The 22958-nt window shown below is 33.3% G+C and overlaps 2 protein-coding genes across 3 annotated transcripts; both read left to right on the forward strand.

Moving 5' to 3' along the window:
- Nucleotides 1–788: 788 nt before the first annotated feature.
- Nucleotides 789–14202, forward strand: LOC128162310 (atrial natriuretic peptide receptor 1-like). Its single transcript, XM_052825460.1, has 22 exons — nt 789–1011; nt 2618–2778; nt 3519–3653; nt 3864–3999; nt 4350–4441; nt 4789–4924; nt 5990–6071; nt 6361–6478; nt 7240–7308; nt 7887–7964; nt 8327–8431; nt 8747–8818; nt 9090–9237; nt 9955–10116; nt 10490–10658; nt 10958–11107; nt 11385–11508; nt 11682–11750; nt 12206–12380; nt 12824–12922; nt 13785–13876; nt 14032–14202. The coding sequence occupies exons 1-22, from the start codon at nt 789–791 to the stop codon at nt 14074–14076; spliced, it is 2640 nt and encodes an 879-aa protein (XP_052681420.1). The 3' UTR covers nt 14077–14202.
- Nucleotides 14203–16320: 2118 nt separating this feature from the next.
- Nucleotides 16321–22958, forward strand: LOC128163089 (zinc finger protein 664-like). 2 transcript variants are annotated; one of them, XM_052826577.1, is made up of 3 exons: nt 16328–16421; nt 19445–19543; nt 20623–22958. In XM_052826577.1, the coding sequence occupies exon 3, from the start codon at nt 20730–20732 to the stop codon at nt 22113–22115; it is 1386 nt and encodes a 461-aa protein (XP_052682537.1). In that variant the 5' UTR covers nt 16328–16421; nt 19445–19543; nt 20623–20729; the 3' UTR covers nt 22116–22958. The 2 variants fall into 2 exon arrangements, with proteins under 2 accessions (XP_052682535.1, XP_052682537.1); XM_052826575.1 differs by lacking the exon at nt 19445–19543 and having other exon boundaries at nt 16321–16421.

Genomic DNA, 22958 nt, shown 5'->3' on the forward strand with positions numbered 1-22958 from the left:
ACAGTTTGCGTGCATGTTTATTACAACAACAAAACAGGATCAAATACTGTAACCCTTGCATAACCCGTTTACTTTAAAATTGATTTATGAAAATCAATGAAAATATGATCATCAAGGTATGGAGGAATTAAGCGCCTGTAAAATGGGCAGCAAAGATACCATCGGATTTAAATTTACACGTTATTTCAATTCCAAAAGAACAAGGTGTTTTCAATGGGTTTTAACTTTTTCTTCCGGAAATGGATGACTCCACCGTACCTATCTATGCTGTGTTTCTTCTTGTGACGCAGTGTATACATACTGGTAGTTAAGTATACTTTAACATACACGATTTTGTTTGTGTAACACTGTACTCGACCGTTATTTTAAAATTTGGCTAATGCAAAGAAATTAATTTTACCATAAAAATAAGTATGCCGTTAAAGTTTGAAAAATTGTCTTTGTTTTAATGGTTTTGAGAAGAATGTAAAAATAATGACCAGATTTTATGGCATTTACTGCCAGATTAAAGACCTTATTTGAAAGGACTGATTGCTTTATTTCTTAATTTGAAATCATGTTATATGTATAAATACTGTGTGTTTCAAAGCACTCTGACTTCCAGTTGTTTACCATTGCTTAAATTGTTTTCTTCGAAATCCGAACTAGTTTTGACATTTTAAAACGGTTAAAGATTCAAATTGAAGATAATGAAAAGAAGAGCATTTGTAGATATAAGTCAGATTTACTTTCTTATATTGCTTACTCTAGTCTTAGCACAAAGAGACAAAATAACAATAGGAGTTTTTATGACTGATACTTCATTACCTTTTGGAATTCACCAAAGTGGACCGGCAGTCGAATTAGGCCTTCGAAAACTGAAAGACTTTGTTGGAGAAGCCATGGACATAGAAATCATTCAGTATGTCTCGCCTGACGGAATGGAGTGTGACCCTACCAAGAGTGGTCTGTTTGGTAAGACAGCAGCAGAGATGTATCACCTGAAGAACGTAACCGCAGTCATTGGACCAAGTAAGTAACTATTTTTCATCTTGCTTTTAGATTGTGTAAGTAAATTTCAAATTACGTCGTAAGAGGATTTCTAATTTTTACACCCTTCGATCTGTGTATCTGAAAAAAAGGAATGGTTTTTGCTAAACTTAAATTTTGATTATTTCCAATGTAAAACAAGTATAGTAAGAGTCCATCCTCATAATCACGTGTTATATTCATAGCTTGCAGTTCATCAGCGGAATTTATTGGACGAATGGCCGCAGAATGGAACATGCCAATATTTGGAAGTAGTGGGTCGTCAGGGGCTTTCGAAGACAAACGCGTTTTCAGGACACTGACTAAAATGGCGTTTGACTATAACGAACTTTCTGTGTTTTATCTAAATGTATTTTCGCACTTTAATTGGACGGATTTTACAGTTATGTATGAAGAAAACGCGACACGGTTATCACCGGCAGTTAACCTCCATAACACTGACTTAGCTAGAACATTTCATAGGAATATATTAGCAGCTGGATTAAAATCCACCCTTCTGGAATTTTCTTCCCAAACAGAGCATGGATATCAAGATGTTCTAGAAGAGGCGAACAAAACATCGCGAAGTAATATTTACAACGCTGTTCATTTTTCCCCACGTGTTTGATACTGCATACAGGGTTGTTTTCGCCCCGTTTTATATTCGCCCTTATACAATTGCAAACAGGTTCGTCCTGTCTTGAATTCGCCCAAAAGCAATTGTGTTTAAAGAGAGATAATAAGAAACGCTTGAATTCGCCCAGTCTTAAATTCGCCCGCTTACAACGAGGGTGATTGGGGGCGAATATTTACCTGTATACTGTATAGTAGTCTTTATAGATTTAAAGTAAATCCACCCTCCTGTGACGTCATACATTTTACATAAACCATAAATTCATTCAAATTCTTGCAAGTAGATTTGTAATTTCTATGTTATGATAGGTGCACATCGAAAACTCAAATCACTGTTTACTTGGATATCTTTAATAAGCGTTTTTCATCATTATATTCGACATAATTCAATAATGACAGAGGGAAATAACTCTTTTCTACTTTTCTCTAAGTGATATATCTAAATGCTATAATTTTTCTAATGTAAGCAATTTTTTTCTTTTTTTTTAAATTAATTTTAGTTTTCTAGCGAAGTAAGCAATAAAATTTAGACAAACAAGTATCCATCCACTTATATTTAATTTTTAAACCAAAGAAAGTGGGATTTTCAGATGATAATTTCAGCCTTTGGATTTTATTACCTTACATGTTAAAAAGTATGGATACATATACATTTAATTTAATTTTTGATGAAATTCAAGTCCAATAAGTTAAAAAAAAAAAAAATTTTTAACTTTGAACCCATGATTTTATTGGTACAGAGTTACCTTAAATATGATACAGTAAAAAGGATCTTAAAAACTACACAAATTGATCGTATGTCAGTTTCTAATTTTAGTAAAAGATATACTTGCAGTATTTGTCTTAGATAAGTGTCTCTCAGAGAGAGAGAGAGAGAGAGAGAGAGAGAGAGAGAGAGAGAGAGAGAGAGAGAGAGAGAGAGAGATAATGTATTTGCATGTAGTTCGGTGACTTATACCTCCTGGATTTTGTGTAGTCTTCCTGGTTGTGTCTGACAGCGTGGCATTGCGTGGGATGATGTTGAAGGCCAGCTCTATGGGAATGACCGAGGGGGACTATGCATTCTTTGTCTTCTTTTATTATAATGGTTACGTCAACGGAAGGTTCACGTGGAATATGGGGGATCAGGACGACCAGGTTTAGATAACTTATCTTTTATTTTTAAAATTATGAATACTTTTTTATGTTAAAAGCATTCAATGCAAACTATTACAGACATTAATCTCTTCTTTTCTTGATTTTAATGTCGATTTGCATTTTATTTTTAAGGGCTTTGAGTTTAAGACAGTCATTCATTAAAATCAAAGTACACTTTTTAAAAAGTGTATGTGTAAGGTATATGCAAATCACCTTCTAGAAGGCTGGACGGTCAAACCCATATCTAGTCGACTATATTGATCCCCTTAAGAAGAGAAGCTCTTTATAAGGATATAGGAGGTACTGTGGAAACATTAGAATTCTTGGTGGCTCAATTGTCGTGGTAATCGTGGGTAGCACTCGCCCACGAATTCACATCCTCAACGAATACTTATCATAAAAGATTTAGTTTACCAACTCTGAAACTAAAAGCTAACGCATCCACGAAATTACATCCCAACGAATACGCAAAAACCACCATCCCCGAGAATTGGCCCCTACAAAATTAAATGATTCCACAGTATACTCGAATTCTAAAGTTTAAATAGAAGATTTTTTTCTTTACCATCTAAAAGTTTATAGCCTAAAAGATCATCGCTAAAAGTTTAAGAAAGATCTTATTGTTAAATTGTTGACCACCAAACCCCCTTGATATGTACTCCCATATTTTATATGAATTATTGTAATAAAACTGATATGTCATATTTGAATTGACAATTCTTACGTCAAATGTTTTGCAGACAGTTAGAAAAGCGTTTGAGTCTGTCTTTCTGATTGGTTTGTATCAATCAGAAACAAAAGAGTATAAAGAGTTTGCGATGGAAATAAAACGGAAGTCCTTTGAGGAGTACAATATGGATATATTTGACCAAGATGTGAGTTGAAACGCGTCTATTTACATTCATTGAATACAATCAATAAATGTGAACACATTTTTCATTTTCTGTATGCAATAAAATGATTAACACGATTCTTAGCATTCGATCTACATGTTGTTATTTTAAAATGCATAGTGTTACATTGTCATCAGGAATTTTGTCCAATAAATGATACAATGTAAACAATTTAAACAATGCTTTTTTCAGCCGAATCCACATGCAATGGTATTCTACGAAGCTTTAGTGCTGTATGGAGAAGTTGTCATGGAAACTGTTCAAGATGGAAATGATTTTAGAGACGGTTTAAATATAGTCAGAAGATTAAAGAACAGGACATTTGATGGTAGAGGAACTTTTCTGTTATTTTCATTTATGCTTAAGTATTTAATTATTATTAGCATAGTTAATATCAATATTCTTAATGGTTTAATTATCATTTAGTAATAGTTACATATTTGATTTGTTCTAGATCACACATTATTATTCTCATTTCAAGTTTATGATGTTCATGGGTTATTTATTCATCAGTTGAACATTTTTTGGTAGTAAAATTGCGCTAGGGAATCAAACAAACGAGTTTCAAAGATTTGCTTAAATAAAAACAACTAACGTGTGAATAATAAATAACATTCAACACGATTACTGTAATCATACCAGAGGAATTCAAATGTGACTTTGACCCCTAAATTGTAGGCATCAACGGTGATCTATTCATCAATGCCATTGGTGATCGAGTTATCAATTGGATGATCATGGATTTGGACCCTTTCATTGGCGAATTTGTCGTACGTTTTATAAAATTAACTGTATATGAGAAAATGTGTCTTAAATACAATTAGTATGACATTCACGAATGATGCAAGTTTGTAAACTCAGAAAAAAGCAATGTTCAGTACCCTGAAAAAAATTTATTATGAAGTGACAAACAGACTAATTAAGTATAATAATAATGATATGGCATTTCCTTTGTATTTTCACTTGTCAGAAATGGATTTAACATACTATTTTGCGTTTTGATTTAACATAAAACTTTGCAAAATTATTTTTATTTTTTTGGCTTCCGTATCTTAACTAAAGCTCGAATTATTGTACATGCTAAGTATATTGACACAATACCAATTGTTGACTGTAGCCTGTAGGTTACGGCGGGTCGTCTCTTGCATTCCATCTCAGTAATTCCAATACAATTCATTGGCCTAACGACAAAGGACCTCCGATAAACAAACCTCGATGTGGATTTACTGGGGCTGATTGTTACGTCATCGAAGGTCCGGTATTTATTCCTTTTTTGATGTCTTTTTTTCCTTTTCTTTCTTTTTTCAGAAAATTTAGTTCTTTTAAATCTAATATTAACACTGTTAACCAAATAAGTATACTATTTCTTTGTGCTTTGCCTCGCCATCTATGAGTTCTATTAACCCGATACATCTCTGCAGTCAGTCGGTAACGAACCTAATACATGTGTTGTTTTCATGAGGACTATTAAGTGACATACCTTTTTACAAAAAGCGATGATCTACTTCATTTACGCAACCCCACCATGCATTCAAGTTGCCTGAAATCACGTCCAATTTATCTTATTTAAACTTTTCAAAATTATTAATCTCACCTTTCAAAAACTCTTTGAAAAACTTTGCTTCATTAATGTTTACTTACGATTTTTGTTGCTATATAATTTTAAACGTTTTCTCCCTTTCCTCTGCAGAGATTTCGAAAATTTCGACGCTGCTTTTTTGCTATGCTCTGGACACATCAGAGTGACTTCAATATTCAACGGACAACCGCTCCAGTTTAAAAAAAAATCAGATGGCAACTACTCTAAATATTTAAAGAACTTATGACATGCGGCTTCTGTATTAAATAATATGAAATTTCGAAATGAGTAGGAGAAGCGTCGGCCAATGGCGGCCATATTGAGATACATGAGGCAGTCACGTGCTAAGTTTATTACCTGTCCAATGAAAGTGTGACATTTCGGTCCGAGGGAAAACAAAGAGTGATATGATGAGAATGTACTGAAGAATATAATATAACAAACTATTTAATTAGTTTTATTAACCTCAGCGTTACCTCCATGGGTAACAACGAAGTGTTACATGTGCGTAAATTATGCGCGTACGGTTCGCCGTAAAGTTCACAACATCTTTATATAAGCAGTAAAATTTTCTCTAAATTTTAGACATTCACTATAATAAAATAAATAGTGCATGTTTGGGAGGGTATCAGTTGAAATTGACACCCCTCGAAAACCTTTTATATACTATGTATATAATATATCATGTTATCATATATATCATGATTTTTAAATCATTAAATTGTGTCATCTATTATAGATAACAAATTCTTTATGGTATTATCCATTGTGCTGGCGGTGTTGATTCTAGCCATCTGCAATATGGTTTTACTTGTATATAGGTTTGTATTCTGTTGAATATCCCTTTCTTAACTAAGTGGCTAGCTATATTTTTTTATCGCATTTTAGAGTTGAAAAACTATTTAAGGTGGAACTAATGTTGACTATATTTAATTCTTTAATTTGTCAAATCTGAAACACATGTTGTCATAATTCTAACAGTGGAAAGATAAATAAAGATTTCCATGATCTTGTATCATAACTGGTTAAAAATATTGTAAACAGCTTACTAACATGATATTGAAAAAAATTAACAATTGTGAGATAGAATGTTTCTATATGAATTTGAAGGAAAATGAAGAGAGACGCTGAAATGTTGAGTAATTGGTGGAAAATACCCTGGGAAGAAATAGCATGGCTGTCCCAGTGTCATAGTAGATATTCCCTTTTGTGTTTTTCTGAGGGAAAGGTACAGGTTTACGTTTTATTTATTTGCCAAAAATATGTTATATAAATGGAGAGAGAGAGAGAGAGAGAGAGAGAGAGAGAGAGAGAGAGAGAGAGAGACAGACAGACAGAGAGAAACACACACACAGAGAGAGAGAGAGAGACATACACACACACACAGACATACAGACGGGGACATACTGAAATGTCCTGACTGGGACGGAAGTGATCTCTAATAATTAAGTTTTTTTGTACATTATTTCCTTACTTTTGGCTTTTTAATGTTTATCCAAATATTATAGTAACATTTGTGATTTATAAAATGCACATGTGTATTTAAATGATATTTCATGTGGATCACAGCAGCACAGATTCAATTTTTAAAAAAAAATAAAATTAAAAATTACATAACTGAAATTTCAATTTCCGCTTTGATCAAGATCCAAACGCTAAACCTTCGGAAATTTATGTGTCTACTATTGAAGTTCATTTTCCCTAATATTAAAACATACACCAACTGTCTAAGGATATTATCAAATAAGTTCTACAAGAAAAAAAAACACGCTTATTATAATTTTCAACACACAAAATCTCACTCCTTTTTACAAGTAAAATCTTTCAACGCAGTAACACTTTGAAATGATTTTGTCAAACGTTTTGATTAAAAAGAAAAGATTTTTTTGCAACAAATGTAGATGAAATTAATATTGTATAAGAGTATTATAACTTCTATTTGTTTTAAAACTTATATGTTTTTAATGTTAATGTTATTGTAATTGAAAGCTTAAGTCCAAATCTGAAGAGATGAGCTTAAAAACAATGGCTGTGGATCAGAAGGTTGCATCATATCAGGTATTCTCTCGATATTGAAATATAAAAACACGTTGTTTTCAATATTCATATTCCTGTTTTGTGGTGGGTTTTTTTTTTTTTTTTTTTAAATCAACAAGTTTTTCCTTCCTATGACTTATTCAACAAAATCTTAATATGTTGAAAAAACGTTCATGACGTTTTTGATTTTAAAATAGTCAACTAACAGTTGCATTACTTCTTAACGCTATAAGATTCATTTCCCTCTGAAAATAAGAAAATAACTTCTAAAACTGTCATAACTTTTTTTGGACCAATACAACTGACTATTTTATTTAGTGAATATCTCATTCGCAACAAATCCATTCACTTCAGCCGAAGATTCTTAGAAAGGAGATGCATAAAAATTTACTAGTATTCCTTTTTTGCAACCGTTTAGAAAAATATGAATATGTTTTTGTCAATATAATCCTCAATAAGATATTATGTTTCTCTGTTTACTAATTGATTACTTCGGAGTTAAAAATAAACGATACAGACGTGTTTATCGTCTATTGATATCTGAAAGCAATGCTTATTATTTCTGTGTATACAGTTTTTAAAATGCTTTTCATTTTTAGGGTTCAAAAGTGTATTTACAAAAATTCAACAAAAAACAACGACCATCATGTCGCTCGTTTTATATGGAATTGTCTCAGGTAAAACATGTAGAAATTAACAGTATATCCCATGACATTTTTTTATGGAATTAGATTAAATACATGTAATTGTGACGTGTTTTGTGATTAGCATCGGCCGATCATAGCTGTGTTATTACCGATTTTTAAGCTCGAAGGCACCAACTGTTTATATATTACATACGATGTTATTTATTACTAATTTTTAAGTTACGCAGGCACCAATTGTATATATTACATAGGATGTCATTTGTGATATTTAAGTTACGAGACACCAATTGTATATATCATATAGGATGTTATTTATTACTGATTTTGAAGTTACGAAGGCATCAATTGTATTCAATTATTATATAGGTTGTTTTTTATTACTGATTTTTAAGTTACGAAGCATCAATTGTCCGAACCTGACCAAGTTTCTGGGGCTCACTGAGCACGAGTCAAGTCTGTACTCAGTCACTGAGTTCTGTCCACGTGGAGACCTCAGGGTAAGGGTGACTAAGAATTATATGTCATATATTGTAACAAAATCATAGATAATACCTCAAACAGCGCAACTTTAAAATGAGTAAGCATTTTTTATGACAAATGTTAAATTTGTTACATCCTAGAATGCTTCATATGATTTTTTCTCTTTATCTTTAAATGAAAATAAAAATTGTTTTCCAGAGCATGAGTTTAGTATTAATAAATTGTTCGAAAAAAAAACTCAGTTAAGCTCTTGATACTTGTAACACTTAAAAGGATTAATATATGCTCGGGTACTATTTACAATTATATTCAACCACAGTTTTCATTTTTAGGATATTCTGAGCAATGATTCGTTTGTATTAAATAGGGAGTTCAGCATTTCATTAATTCGCGATATAATACAGGTAAGATTGATTTTTTTTTATTGAAATTTATTTTGAATTGATTATTTTCTTAATGAATAAAATGTTGTAGCCTACAAAGAGAAGAATACAAATTTTGATAATATGCAGATAATTTACTTAAAACTGAAAAAAAAATTACCTTTTGTGAGTATTTTTATTGCTTTTATTATTTATAATTTATTTAAATTTTAGAAATTTTTTGTCATTTTCCTTTAAAAGTAATATATTATTACCTTACCATCAGTTAAGAGCATATTTCACACTTTATCAGGCCATGGATTATCTCCATTCTTCTAACGTACAGTTCCATGGCCACCTTCATAGTCGTAACTGTGTCATCGATAGCAGATTCGTCCTCAAAGTGACCAACTTTGGTTTGCAGTCTTTGAAAGACCATCATATTGATTTACATAGTGAAAGTAAGAGCTGGATGTATTTGGTTTTATGAATGTATAAAAACATCTCATCAACATTTAGTGTGATAATATACGATACATCAGGGAGACTGGATGGTCAAAAAATGCTATAATACCGATCAGACCCAACCTTATAGAAAGTAAAAACCAACTAAACTCCGGGTTTACTTTTTAGGTTTATTTTGGGTTTACTCCGGGTTTACTTTGCGGAAATGTTAGCCCACTTGGGGTTTACTTTGGGTTTGCTTGAGGTTTACTTTGGGTTTACTCAAGTTTGGGTTTGCTTTTGTATGTACTGAAGTGTAAAGCAGACCTGCATTTTATCTTACCATCTTACTGCCTATAATTCCTGCCCCTGTATATTCCGAATACACATGTAAAGTCGCCTTTCAGGGGTATACTTCTGATTGGGATGTACTCTCTGGGTTTTCTCTGGATCCACTCTGGTAAACCCGAAGTAAACCCAGAGTAAACCCAGAAAGTAAATCCATGGTTTAGTTGGGGTTTACTTTTTGTTAGGTTGGGTCTGATCGGTACTGTATCTTAGAAATTTAGACATTGTTTTAACAGCCATACACTTTTGTAAAGAGAAGTTCTTAATAATAAAACTTTAACATTTGAACAATTTTATTTATCTTTCTACGAAGTTCTTCTTCTAAATGAATTTCGTGTAGTGTATTAATGCGCAGATAATAACGAATGAATTTTTTTTTGTACAAGAATGTCTGTGGATGGCCCCCGAGCTTCTCCGGAAATCGACGACTACTTCTGATCATTTAGAAATGCAATGTGCGGACGTTTACAGTTTTGGTATTATCATGTATGAAGTATTGTCTAGAAAGGAGCCATTTGAAGATGACAAAGAATTCTTAACTTTGGAAGGTAATTTTTAAATATTTTTAATATAACCATAATATTATTTTTAAATATTTTTGACAAAAGAGAATTTTTTCATTAATACGGTTTGTTGTTTTCATGAGTAGGCATTATTTGAATGATTGATTACATTCAATTCACTCATACGTCAGAATTTTTACTTAAGTTAGTCAAAAATTGAGAAAAAAAGTTTTTAATAGCAAAATATTCCGACTTACTTTTGCATAAAGATAATGGTTTATTATCTCCAACGTAAGTAAGATATGTTTTAAATCCGTACACTTCATAAACAATTGAATAACAATGCAATGATATCAATTTCTTAAAATGTTTTAATAATTCAGATGTTAATATTGTCACGAACTGTTCTACATTGCAGAGATAGTGATGAAAGTGAAAATCGTCGACGATGTCCAGTTCCGGCCCCGATTAAACATGGTGGGCATTGACACGGATGTCGTCGGACTGATGAAGTACTGCTGGGAAGAAGACCCTAACTGCAGGCCCACTTTTCAGTTCCTGCGAAAGGAATCTCGCAAGTTACAATGGTAAAATGCCAAATTTTCATGAAAGCTAGAGGTATTAAAATTCCGTAGAAATTAAGAGAGCCAAATGATCAAGACCATTTCTTGACTATATTAATCTCCTTGTAAAGAAAAGCTCGGCATGAATATATAGATAAAAATGTTAGAATTTTAAAACTGATATATTTAGCTTTTTTCTCAACTAAACGTATCTATTAATTATGGACAAAAATATGATATCTAGAATTTAAAGGTAAAATCTGTGGATAATTCGTCGACCACAATGTAATATGATTCCTTTACGATTATTTTTTTCATTTAAGGGATAAATCTGGAGAGAAACTGTTAGATAATTTGCTGTCTCGTATGGAAGAGTATGCCAATAACCTTGAGGATCTAGTGGAAGATCGAACGCAGAGCTTGATCATTGAGAAAAAGAAGTCAGATGAACTCCTCTACCAGGTTTTACCAAGGTATAATGCAACCTAATTAACAGCCTCTCACTTGTGTTTGTGGCTGCCATTAAATCCAAATGTAGACATCCGTTTCATGTTTTGATATATTCAACGTATCATTTCAAAGTGTCATTTATATTAACCATTCGAAAGTGGGTATTGAAATTGTTGTCTGTATTCACAGAACAATGCACGTGATATAAGCAAAAACCATCTTTTATCAGACGGGTTTTGCCCCTATATTTTGATATCCTGTCATCTTGATAATAATATCTGAGAAAAAATAATTATACAGGAGCGTGGCGGACAAACTGAAGACTGGACGCACGGTGGAACCAGAGGCGTACACGTGCGTTACGATCTACTTCAGTGACATTGTGGGCTTCACCAGCCTGTCCTCACAGAGCACCCCCATGCAGGTCACGTGATTCTTTCTATTTTTGTTTTTCAATTGCAGTAAAAATGACTATCTTAAAATCAATTATAATAAGAGTTTGATTTACTTAAAATCAATAATAATAAGAATTTTACATTATCAAATGTATAGAAGTATATACATTCAGAAAAATTAACTTACTTGTTTGTGTTTTAGGTGATTGACCTTCTAAATGATCTCTACATTTGCTTTGACAAAATCATCGAACACTTTGACGTCTACAAGGTAAACAATTTCCACACTTACTTACAACATGTCATTTTGTCAAAATATATGGTTCGGTCATTATATGATACAAAGCTCTAGGTGGTCATAAATACAATAGCCACAGTGATAATATATTTTGGAAATGAGGTTAGTCAAAGGTAGAGGTATGATTGGGTTTTCGTATTTAAGGTTAGAGTTGAAACAAAAGTATAACATTCTTCGATTTATATCAATAATATATTGATACATGCAAAACCTACATTGGTTATTTATACCACATTCACAAATCTAAAATTGCAACCCAAAAAAAACGATCTTTAAGGATTCACTTCATTTTCGAAAATTTGCAACTTGCTAAAAAATCAATTTACGAAATGTATTTCTTCAATTTTCATAAATCATTAATGTATTTTTAAAAAACAAAATAAAAATAAAAACAAAACAAAAACAAAAAACCTTATTTGTATTTTCAGGTTGAGACAATCGGCGACGCGTACATGGTAGTATCCGGTCTACCAACGAGAAATGGCGACCAACACGTAGTGGAAATAGCCGGGATGTCGTGTTCTATCCTAGAGAGCGTTAAGAATTTTAAAATCAAACACAAGCCGGATCATCGCTTATGTGCCAGGATTGGAATGCACTCTGGTTGGTATAGTGTTTGGCGGTGTAATTTTGTAATCAGCCTGGTCTATTTCAAGATAGATCGGAATACCGTGTCAAATTCTCCATTAGGAAGCACAAAATCACATGACAGATTCACTAACAGATTTTTTTTAACCGTTAGATATAATTAATTGCAGATCACTAATTCACACAAGAATCTGTCTGTCATCGATCATGGGTTCGAATCCTATAAGATACATGCATTGTTTTAGGATTATTTTTGTTTTATTTTTTCAAGCCCAAATGTATTACCCAAAAAATCAAAATTTTATTTTCTACAGATTTAATCAACTAAATTCATACATATTTTTCTAGCAATTTCTTACAAAGTAGGATCTAATATAAATCTAAGAATAGGAATCTATAAATGGCACCCGAAGATTCTCATAATGTTAAACAACCTGTTGAAATCTGCTGTTTGATAGGTCCGGTCTGCGCAGGCGTAGTGGGTCAGAAGATGCCGAGGTACTGCCTGTTTGGTGACACTGTAAACACGGCTTCACGGATGGAATCCAGTGGGGAACGTAAGTTAAGTGTTTTCGGTAATTTTATCATGTTGCATTTCGCTTATCGATCTAGCTTAGAATTTTTTTTTCAACAGAATGAATTATATGAGGAATAAGGAAACATTCTTTGAGTATTTATTTATGAGGAGATAATTTTGGTCGGGGCGTTATCAAATCCAATAAAGCCCGAAGGGCTTTATGATAGATTTGATCACGCCCCGACCGAAATTATCACCTCATAATATTCAAAAAATGATTCCCTATTACTTATATTTATATAATTTTAAGTGATCGTATGATTAAATATTTAAATATAAATAAGCAAACCCCGCTGGCGCCTCAATTTGGCGTCATTTGTATTATGGGTTATATAGTACAAAATCGATACGTAGTGTTATCACAGACAAAGACACTGGATAATGTAATTTTCTGCTTTTTAATTGTATTTTACCGATGTTACGCGCTACGAACTGTTGTCCTTTTTTAATCTAATTTATCTACTGCCAGTTGGAGAACTTAAAAATTCCAGGATTTCCAGTCGAATGTATCTGTATGATATATTAAAGTGTATATATTTCAATAATGTCATGAGTTTACAATTGTCCGTCATACTTTATCGGTCTATGTCAACATGTCCAAAAATGAATTAAACCGCAAAGAAATTTCATTCGGTTAAGACTTTTATAGTATTTACATCTTACAAAGAAACGTACATGTTTATCGTATAGCGACAAGAAAGCATAAGCATCCGTCGAATTAGAAGTCGAATTTAAATATGTGATTCTAGATCCTTGCAGTTTATTTCCTAAACTCTATAACTAAGACTGTACCTACATCTAAGCTGTATTCTGTATTGTTGCATTGTTTTTTGTTATTTTAGCCATGAAAATACATACCAGTGAAAATACTCGCAACCTTCTGAAAACTCACCAGGACTTTTTGCTTGAAGAACGAGGAGAAATACAAATAAAGGCAAGTCGGTCCTGATTTGATAATGTTCTATTCATGTCATATGACTACATCATTATACCGTTTGTGATTTTAAGTTAGATGCATTTATTGTCATTTGAATTGATGAATGTTTCTTAAACATTCGTATATCTTATTAAAGTTTATTCTATTTTCAGGGGAAGGGCATGATGAGAACTTACTGGTTGTCCCGACAAGCTTAAAATTGTCACAGAGCCTACTAGTCACGGTCTTAACGTTGTCAACACTTCCTCAATTTATACCAGAACTTCAATTTTCAAAAATTTGAATATTCATGAATAACGTGATGCGTCATTATTCGACTTATACCCCCCTCCCCTCCCCCCCCCGCCCCCCCCCCCCCCCCCCCCCCCACCCCATGCCACCCCATGCACTGATGTGACTGACGCAACTGTGTACAGCATCACCTTACTTGTATTTTTACGTGTTTTGACATCTTTTTTTCTTCTTTTTTTATCTATTATTATTAATCACTGTTACGCATTGTATTTATATTATCTTTTTTTATCTAATATTGATTATTAATGTTGTAAACTTGTATTTGTAAGAATAGTTTCAGTAAAAATTTTAAAAAGTAGAATAATAACATGTGTTTTGTTTATACGATTAAAAGATAGAATGTTTCTTTTTTGCGTCGATAAAAACCTTTACATGTAAAAATAAATCATTTTGACAATAATACAGGTCACGCTCGCATAAAAGATGCGTCGAAAATCTAATTTAAATTTGCAGAGTACATTTACATGCACATGTGATAAAGTTATGCTTGTAACTCATTTGATTACATTAATAAGTTAATATCTTGTTTAAAGGGGCATGGTCACGATTTTGGTCAAAAGTTATTTTCCCGTTTTAATTTTTTTTAATGTTTACAATGCTTTAGTAAGGCATTAATTTCTAATAGTCAACCAAATCGTTATATAAGCTAGATATATAAATACCATTTCTTAGTTATTTAAAAAAAAAAAACTAAGGTGATGTTTTTGTTTACATTTTGAGTGCATTAAAGTCTCCTTTGACGTACAGGGTGTATCAAAAATTGAAATAGGGCTGCACAAACCGGTTATTTAACAAATATGTGAAATAAACCAAATATAATCTAACCAAATTCTGACAAGAAAACATTTTCCGCTTGAACGCACAAAATACAAAGGGTAATCAGCGATAGTCTAGACGGCGGGGGGGGGGGGGGGGGGGGGGGGGGTACTAAGTCTCTGCTGCTAACTGATCACCCTTATGTGATCATTCATTGCTGCACACATTTATGTTACTGTTGTAGCATGTATAGAACGGACCCTAAACCTTGCTTGTGTGCTTGTTCATTGCAAGCAATACTTATTTTATAATCTTAATATTTAATTGAACGAATTTATTGCCACAGGGTGATTAAATATTCATTGATCCAATATTCATTTAAATATATTGATATATAATGAACTAATTCAAATATCATTTTCATCGTCATCTATAAACCTAGTGAATTACAGATCACTAGATTTTTCTACGTTTCCACATACATTTCATTCATATTCATCCTGAAACTGATACACTTCACCCCCAGACAGCCGAGAGAAAGGAAGAGTCTATCTCCTTCTCCCAAATATATCATCAATTTCAATATACTGCAATGGTGATATAGAACATCTGCATGTCATTTCGTTCGGTAAGTTCGTTTACCGCAGTTGCTTAGTTGTCTGTTTAAATAATTAATAAGAATTTGAACATAAATTAATCGTATTCAAACATCTTAAAATATATCAAGTTTAATGCGTAAATCTAAGCTGTGTGAATGTGTATTATATTGCATTCATTTCTGTAATAATTATTGTTAAAGATCACCATAAATTCTATACATTGAAAAATATATCCTTAACACAAGCACTGAATTTATTTAATGTCAGAAAGGAGGGGTGTGGGGAAAATATATGGAGAATTTTAACGAAACATATTTAAAAAATGGGTTTATATACATGTATTTGTTTACTTGTTTTTTCAGATATTGGACAATAGCAGTTATTTATTTATTTATTAAATGTATTTTTGAGGATATGCTATATGTTGTATTATTCAAATGAAGAACAAATATCAACCTAACAAAGATAGACAAATCTCAATGCAACTGAAGAAATTAAATAATGAAATTATTATTTATTTTGGTAATAAAAAATATGTACCGTTTCAAACCACAAATTGGATTTTTTTTTTCGGAATGGCCGACGCCCCCCCCCCCCCCCCCCCCCCCCCACACACACACACACACACACACACATGTACAGCCATCGATCAGCCACAGTGATGAAAACAAGTATTTGATATGTATAAAATTTGACAGACTAAAAGCAGTTCTTTTTTTTTCTCTGTAAACTTTCTTTTCATCTAAAGCATCCAGGCGTAAAATAATCGTCGGGTTAGGAATCGGGTTCGAGGTCCGTCTTTACAGAGACTCATCGGAACAAAGCCGAAATTTTCAAGGTTTCGACATAAAATTGGATAAAATCCTCCCAAATTAAAGGATTGGTGACAGCTGGTACGTAAATTATTACTTTTTGCAAACTTCAGACACTTTTCAAAGCGATTGACCGTTATTTAGCCATTTTCCTTCTGTAAATATCGTTTTGTTTGATATGAGTGCTGGGAATGATGTAAAACAACATATGATCAATGATCATTTCATCATTACGCGATGACTGTGGTTATTACGGGTTGTGCACACAGGAAGGCAGGACTGTTTGGCTAAGAGACAATCAGGTTAAAGGCATTTCACCCAAAGCTTGATTGTGATTATGTAGCACATTTTAATTGATTTTTTGTCATTTATATGATTAATATTTTCATAAGTAAACATGCAATATTGATATAAACACCAAAGGATGCTGTATTTTTATTAGCATTTGTCTGGTTGGTTAGCATATTGTGCATTTTAAATTTTAGTGTGTGTTCTGAATACCATTTGCGATTAGAGAACTTATGATAATTGGATAATATTGATTTTTATGGCTTACGGCCATCTAGCTGCCGGAGAATCTTTACGGCAAAGAGTTCAGTTATCTGAACATGCGCGACAAAAAATAGTTCTATTCGAATGTTGCAACGTTAACTGTTTGTTGTTCATAATAAATATCTGTAAGCAAGATTATATTTTCCATATGTTATTATCGCTTATGTTATTGTAACCAATATGAATTGACTTTATTTAAATAAACTCGAAATCTAACGCGAATGAATATTAACTGCAGTGTTTTTCCTAGGCCATTTTTGCATAGAGGTATAGACCCCCGCCATGCATCACACAGTGCTGCCATGCTTTCCGCTATGCATACTTACATGTATTATAAGCAAAAAATTCTTTTCCCAATTATTTCAGATCATAACAGTGATAAGTAAATGTAAAGTTGTCGTTATTTTGTGCAATCTTCATAAAAACGTTTGCACCTGCAGAGAGCGTCGCTAACTTCGATCGACATCGATCTCAGCAAGGGGGAAAGTGTTTAACGGTTAAAGGACTGAACTTATGATTGAGATATATTGAAACATGGATTATAAATCGGTAATAAATGCATAAATAGAGGGGCAATTACAACTTGTTGCTAGCGCTCTCGATCAATGGTTCTTGAAAATTTTCACCTCGAAATTGAAATTACAGTAACTACATAATAATTAAGGAAATAAGCTATGCCATTGCCGATGTGACGTCCACTCTAGATTCACAATTCTAAATTGGGACCCCACTCCAGCACAATTCCAGTAGGCTACACCACTGTGCCTTCCTATTGTTAATTAATCGATTCAGAAATATAAACCAATGTTTTAGAAATCTGCTTCTGTGTTTTACGATGGCTACAGCGCTAGCTCACCAATCTTTTTAAAAGATAAGCTTGTTTTAATATAATGTGCCTTCTTCGACACCTCTGCCATTATCGAATGTTGGGGATTTTCCAAGATCTAAAAATAGCACAATGTTCCCTCCATGGAGTTACCTTGGTTGTGCTATGATTGAACTGTTTATTTGTCGTAAAAATATTGGAAACTTGAGACCAAATGTACTCAAATAAGAAAACAATATACAGTTAAGCTTGATTGCAAGTCATATATGGAAGCGATGTCACATTACTATAACATAGAGACATCGTTTAGTATGCCTCTCAAAATGACTGTGTACACATGTCATGTGAAGAGAGACTGACTGCAAAGTTATAGTGCAGTAATTAATTTTAATTAAATTTGGTGTCAAAACAAGTTTGCTGTAATTGCATAGTTCTGCCTTTTTCTTGCCCCCCCCCCCCTCCAAAGAGTTTATCTCTGTACAAAGGGAAAAAATAAAATAGAAGGTGTTAGAACTGCCTTGTGAATCTATATTTCTTATAAAAGCTTGTGAAGGTCAGACTCTTAAAAAAGTAGAAAAAACCCAGAAAAGTATGAATAAATATACATTTATGAAATACAAATAAAATGGAATAATACTTGTTGGTGTAGATTTCATGAGCATTCATTAATTATAGTACATAATATACAGTACATTTCATCATTTGGTTATATTATTTTAAGCGCAATGATTTCGCGCTGGCTGTGGCGCTGTTACGTCGCACCATGCACCAACTCTCGCGCAAGTTCATTGTGCATAGGAATACAAGGTATACTGATATTTGAGAGCATGTTGGTTTTAAGTGTTTTTGTGTCTTCTATAGTTGAATGAATTTACAGTCGTTGGATAAAAGAAAGAAGCAAATTGTCTCATATTGGAGTTTGAGTCTGACATCATCCTTATTATTTTATGCAGTCCATGATTTTCCTAAAAGCAATGGTGGTTTCAACCAATTGATAAAAGAGGCGTCTAGATTTCAATCCTGTCTGTTTCGGTCACTAAGGTACGACCAATCAACAAATGGGACATGTTGATATGGGTCCTGTTAGTTTCTATAGATCTATGAATTACATGTAGCTAGATACTTTCTATAGAGCTATAAATAAACTAAAGTTTCCGTAAGAAATAGAGGGAATCATACTCGATCCATGTAAATATAGTCATATCAAACCCGTAAGTCATTATGACCCTTCAGGCCTTTGATTCTTATAAAATGCATTGTAAAATGTTTACTAAAGAAGATAAGGGAATAAGATGGCGTAAATGCCCATTCGGTTTAGTAGTGAAATACAATTTTGAATTCATTTTTCCCCATTAAATCTATTAAAATACATTATAATACAAGTTTGCAAAAGCACAATTTCTAACTATATTCAGTTTTTGATATATTTAACAAAATATATGAAAAAAAATTGTTGTCTGAAATGTTGATGGAATCGAACCCATATATAACATAAAAACCCTAGATACTTAAGGTTAGCTTATGTCAGGTACCCTAACCACTGAGCCATTTCAGACACAAACAAATAGGCTGTTTAAACAATATCGGTGACTTTGACCACGAATTTACGGACTTGAATTATTTTTTTCAAAACGTTCAACTGTTGGGATACAAAATGATATTTTTAATGTATAGTGGGTCATCTCTCCATGTTTTTGTTGATTGAAATCCGTTTGTTTTCCAACAGACCTTATTTTGACTATGAGAAAAATATGGAGCAGAGACCCACTCTATATCAGAAAATGCCTTGAAGTTCCAAAAAATGACAGTATTTGCAGGTTTTGATGTACGTATACGCCTGTTTGAGTCATCATATTCCAAGTATTGAACAGGTTAAAAATCAATGATATGTTAAATATTTATTGTTTTAAATGATTTTTGTTTTAAAAAATCAGATTTGTTTATATCTTAATTTTTCAGTAGCTTGCCCGACCGTGTATGGGCATTTTACATGCCTTATCCACTCATCTTCTTTAAATGAAAATTATTTACTCTTCAAAAATATACAAAAATTCAAATCCCAGTTTGCACTAACTATCTTCATGCAGAATATACTATTTATTATATGTTACAAATTTTCATATCACAGAGGTAGAAATTATGACAATGTTTAAAACAGATGCCAAAAAAAAAGGATTATTATTAATAAGGCCTAACAAAAAAAATGGTTTGTTTCCGCTTTCATGCTGAAAAAAAGTAGGGTCGGTCGGTCGGAAATTTATTTTTTTTTCAAATATTTTTTTTCCCTTTAATATTGCAGTATCCATACATGCCGGTTAGATACTGACACTGCTGAATGGTATAAAATGAGAAATACTTTTAATATCATTCCTGACTATTAAGCTGGTCTTAAGAAAACACAAGTCAAAAATGATATTATATATCAGATACTTCCTCTGCCAACGATGAGAGCATTATTAAAATCTACAACACATGGAAACATACAGCCATTTTGAAACAAAAGTGTGAGTTACACTGATTTGAGAAGAGTAACTGCATCAAGCCTTTTTGTGACCAAAATTTTGAGTAATATTTTTTCCAAATCGGATAAAAACGAAAAAAAAACGATTTTCCATCAAAAATCCTTAAAAAAAGTTTTGAGTCGGGGGGTAAAAGCTAGGGTCGGTCGGGAAAGCGGAAACAAACACTCTTTTTTCTTAGGCCTAAGCATTTATCAATCATGGGGGATAAGTCCTTACAACATTTAACTTCCTTCAGGCTAAGATTTTTTTTTTTTGGCGAAGATTGATTACTGGTATTGTTGAATTATTGATTTTAAAACATCGGCATAATTCTTTTCATATACATATATGTACAGGTATATCATCTACATTGTTTATAAGAGAGTTTTCATTGTTTTTTTAGGTTTGATCCATGGTACACCAGACAATATGAGTGGCATTTATTGACCTCAGGCTTTCACTCAACCTGCAAGAAACAAGGAAAAATAGGTCAATATTTGGCTCTATACAATGACTTCCCCAGAAAATTCTTGTGACAATGTTAACATCATGAGCAAGTGTGGATCATGTCGAAAGTTGTTCAACAGAGAAGGTAACTTGGATGTGGATACAGAATCAGACAGTGAATTTCAGTGTGCAACATGTGGAGAGATCTTCTCGAGAGCTGCAGAACTGGACGTTCATGCTACAGATCATCCGTTAGATGAGGGAGTGCTGTGTGAAATTTGCAGTAAGTTGGATCGGATCTGCAAGTCTGTGAGTAAAGAACTGGTTGATATGATGGGAAAGAAAGGAGCTGAAGAAGCGGGAGCAGTTCCATTCCCACGGAGTAGCACCGCTCCTCGAAGTGGCTCGCAAGCGGGTAAAAAGTTGAGTGTTTGTAGCCTCTGTGGAGAGACATTTGTAGAAGCTAAGGATCTAGAGAGTCACTTGATCATACACAACATCAAAGAGTCGTACAACCGCAAAGTGGAAAAGTCTGCCAAGAAACCGGACGGAAAAGGTTTCACCTGCGATGTATGCGGCAAAGATTTTCTTCATTTATCAAGACTGAAAGTGCACAAGAAAACTCATACTGGGGAAAAGCGATTCAAGTGCGAAGTGTGTGATAAAGGATTTTACTTCATGTCACACAAAAAAACACACATGCGGACACACAAAGGAGAGAAGAGATATGACTGTGAAGTGTGTAATAAGAGGTTCTATTTCATGTCACACATGCAGACTCATATGCGAACACACACAGGAGACAAGCCGTATGAATGTGACTTGTGCGGCAAATCTTTTAGTCTTCAATGTAACCTTCAGCGACACAAGAGAACACATTTTGGAGTTAAACGGTACAAGTGTGAAATATGTGGCAAAGAAATCGCAGAACATTCAGGATTTCAAGTTCACATGCGCATGCATTCTGGATTAAAGCCATACAAATGTGATGTGTGTGGAAAGGAATTCAGTCAGACTGCTCATGTTCAACGTCACATGTTCATTCACACCAACGAAAAACCTTACTCTTGTCAGTTGTGTGGGAAAAACTTCCGTTGGACTGCTGATTTGCAAAGACATCATCGAACACACACAGGCGAAAAACCGTACAAGTGTGACGTGTGTGATAAAACATTCTATCATGCCTCCGGACTAAGAATTCATTCAAGGACTCATACAGGCGAAAAACCCTACAACTGCAATGTCTGTGGGAAGTCATTCAGCCAGGCATCGAACTTAAAAACACATGTTGGCAAACACAAGAATTTTGTGTGCGGTCTGTGTGACGAGGGATTTCCCGACTCAGAGAAGCTGACGTCCCACATGGTCAGTCACACTTCTTCAGGGGATCCCCCACAGATAGAAGAATTACAACCCTGTAGTGTTGAGTCTACAACAGAACCACAATGAATTGACCTACAAGACAATAACCTTTATAGCTGTGAACAGATTGATCATTGATATATTTACCATTCATAAAACCCTACTTGTGCATCATGTGCATGCATGTTACATGTACTATAATACATGTGATAGTATGTACAGGTATTACATTGTACATTTTTATACATTCATGTTAAATACAGATTGGTTCAGATGCAGTTTGTAATATGTTCTATTACCCTCAGCATTAGCAACACACTTTGCAACGGGTAACACAACGAATTATTACATGCTCATAAATTACATATGTACGGTGTGCCGTAGAATTCACGTTATAGAAGTCAGTAAAGTTTCCTTTAAAATTAAGACATTCAGTATAGTAAAATTACTAAAATATTTTTATAAATAGTGCCTGTTTGGGAGGGCAACAGTTGAAATTGACACCCCTCAAAACCCATTGTCAACCCCTGCTTTGAGTCAGTTGACAATGGTTTTCTCAAGGTGTCAATTTGAACTGCTACTCTCCCAAACAGGCACTATTTATAAATTGTAAATATTTTGCATCTTGCAATTCATAGATTTTTAAATCACACTTTACTATGTAGAATTTGTTAAAAGTGCACATAAGGTGGTATGGGACACCTCCATATTGTGACATATTTCAAAATCAACTATATTTCACAATTTTGTCTTTCCCAAAATTGTTACACTGTCCCTAACAGCGTTGTGCAATGGGTTGAGAGTAGATCTGTACAAACCTTGAAGTCATGAGTTCGAATCCTACTTGAGCTTTTATAATTTTAATCTTTCTAGTACCGGTATAAGGGGTTTTATCCAAATTGATATTGACAGGTGTCCCACACCTTGATA

Source organism: Crassostrea angulata, chromosome 9, assembly GCF_025612915.1.
Source record: "Crassostrea angulata isolate pt1a10 chromosome 9, ASM2561291v2, whole genome shotgun sequence".
NCBI classification, from domain to species: Eukaryota; Metazoa; Mollusca; class Bivalvia; order Ostreida; family Ostreidae; genus Magallana; species Magallana angulata.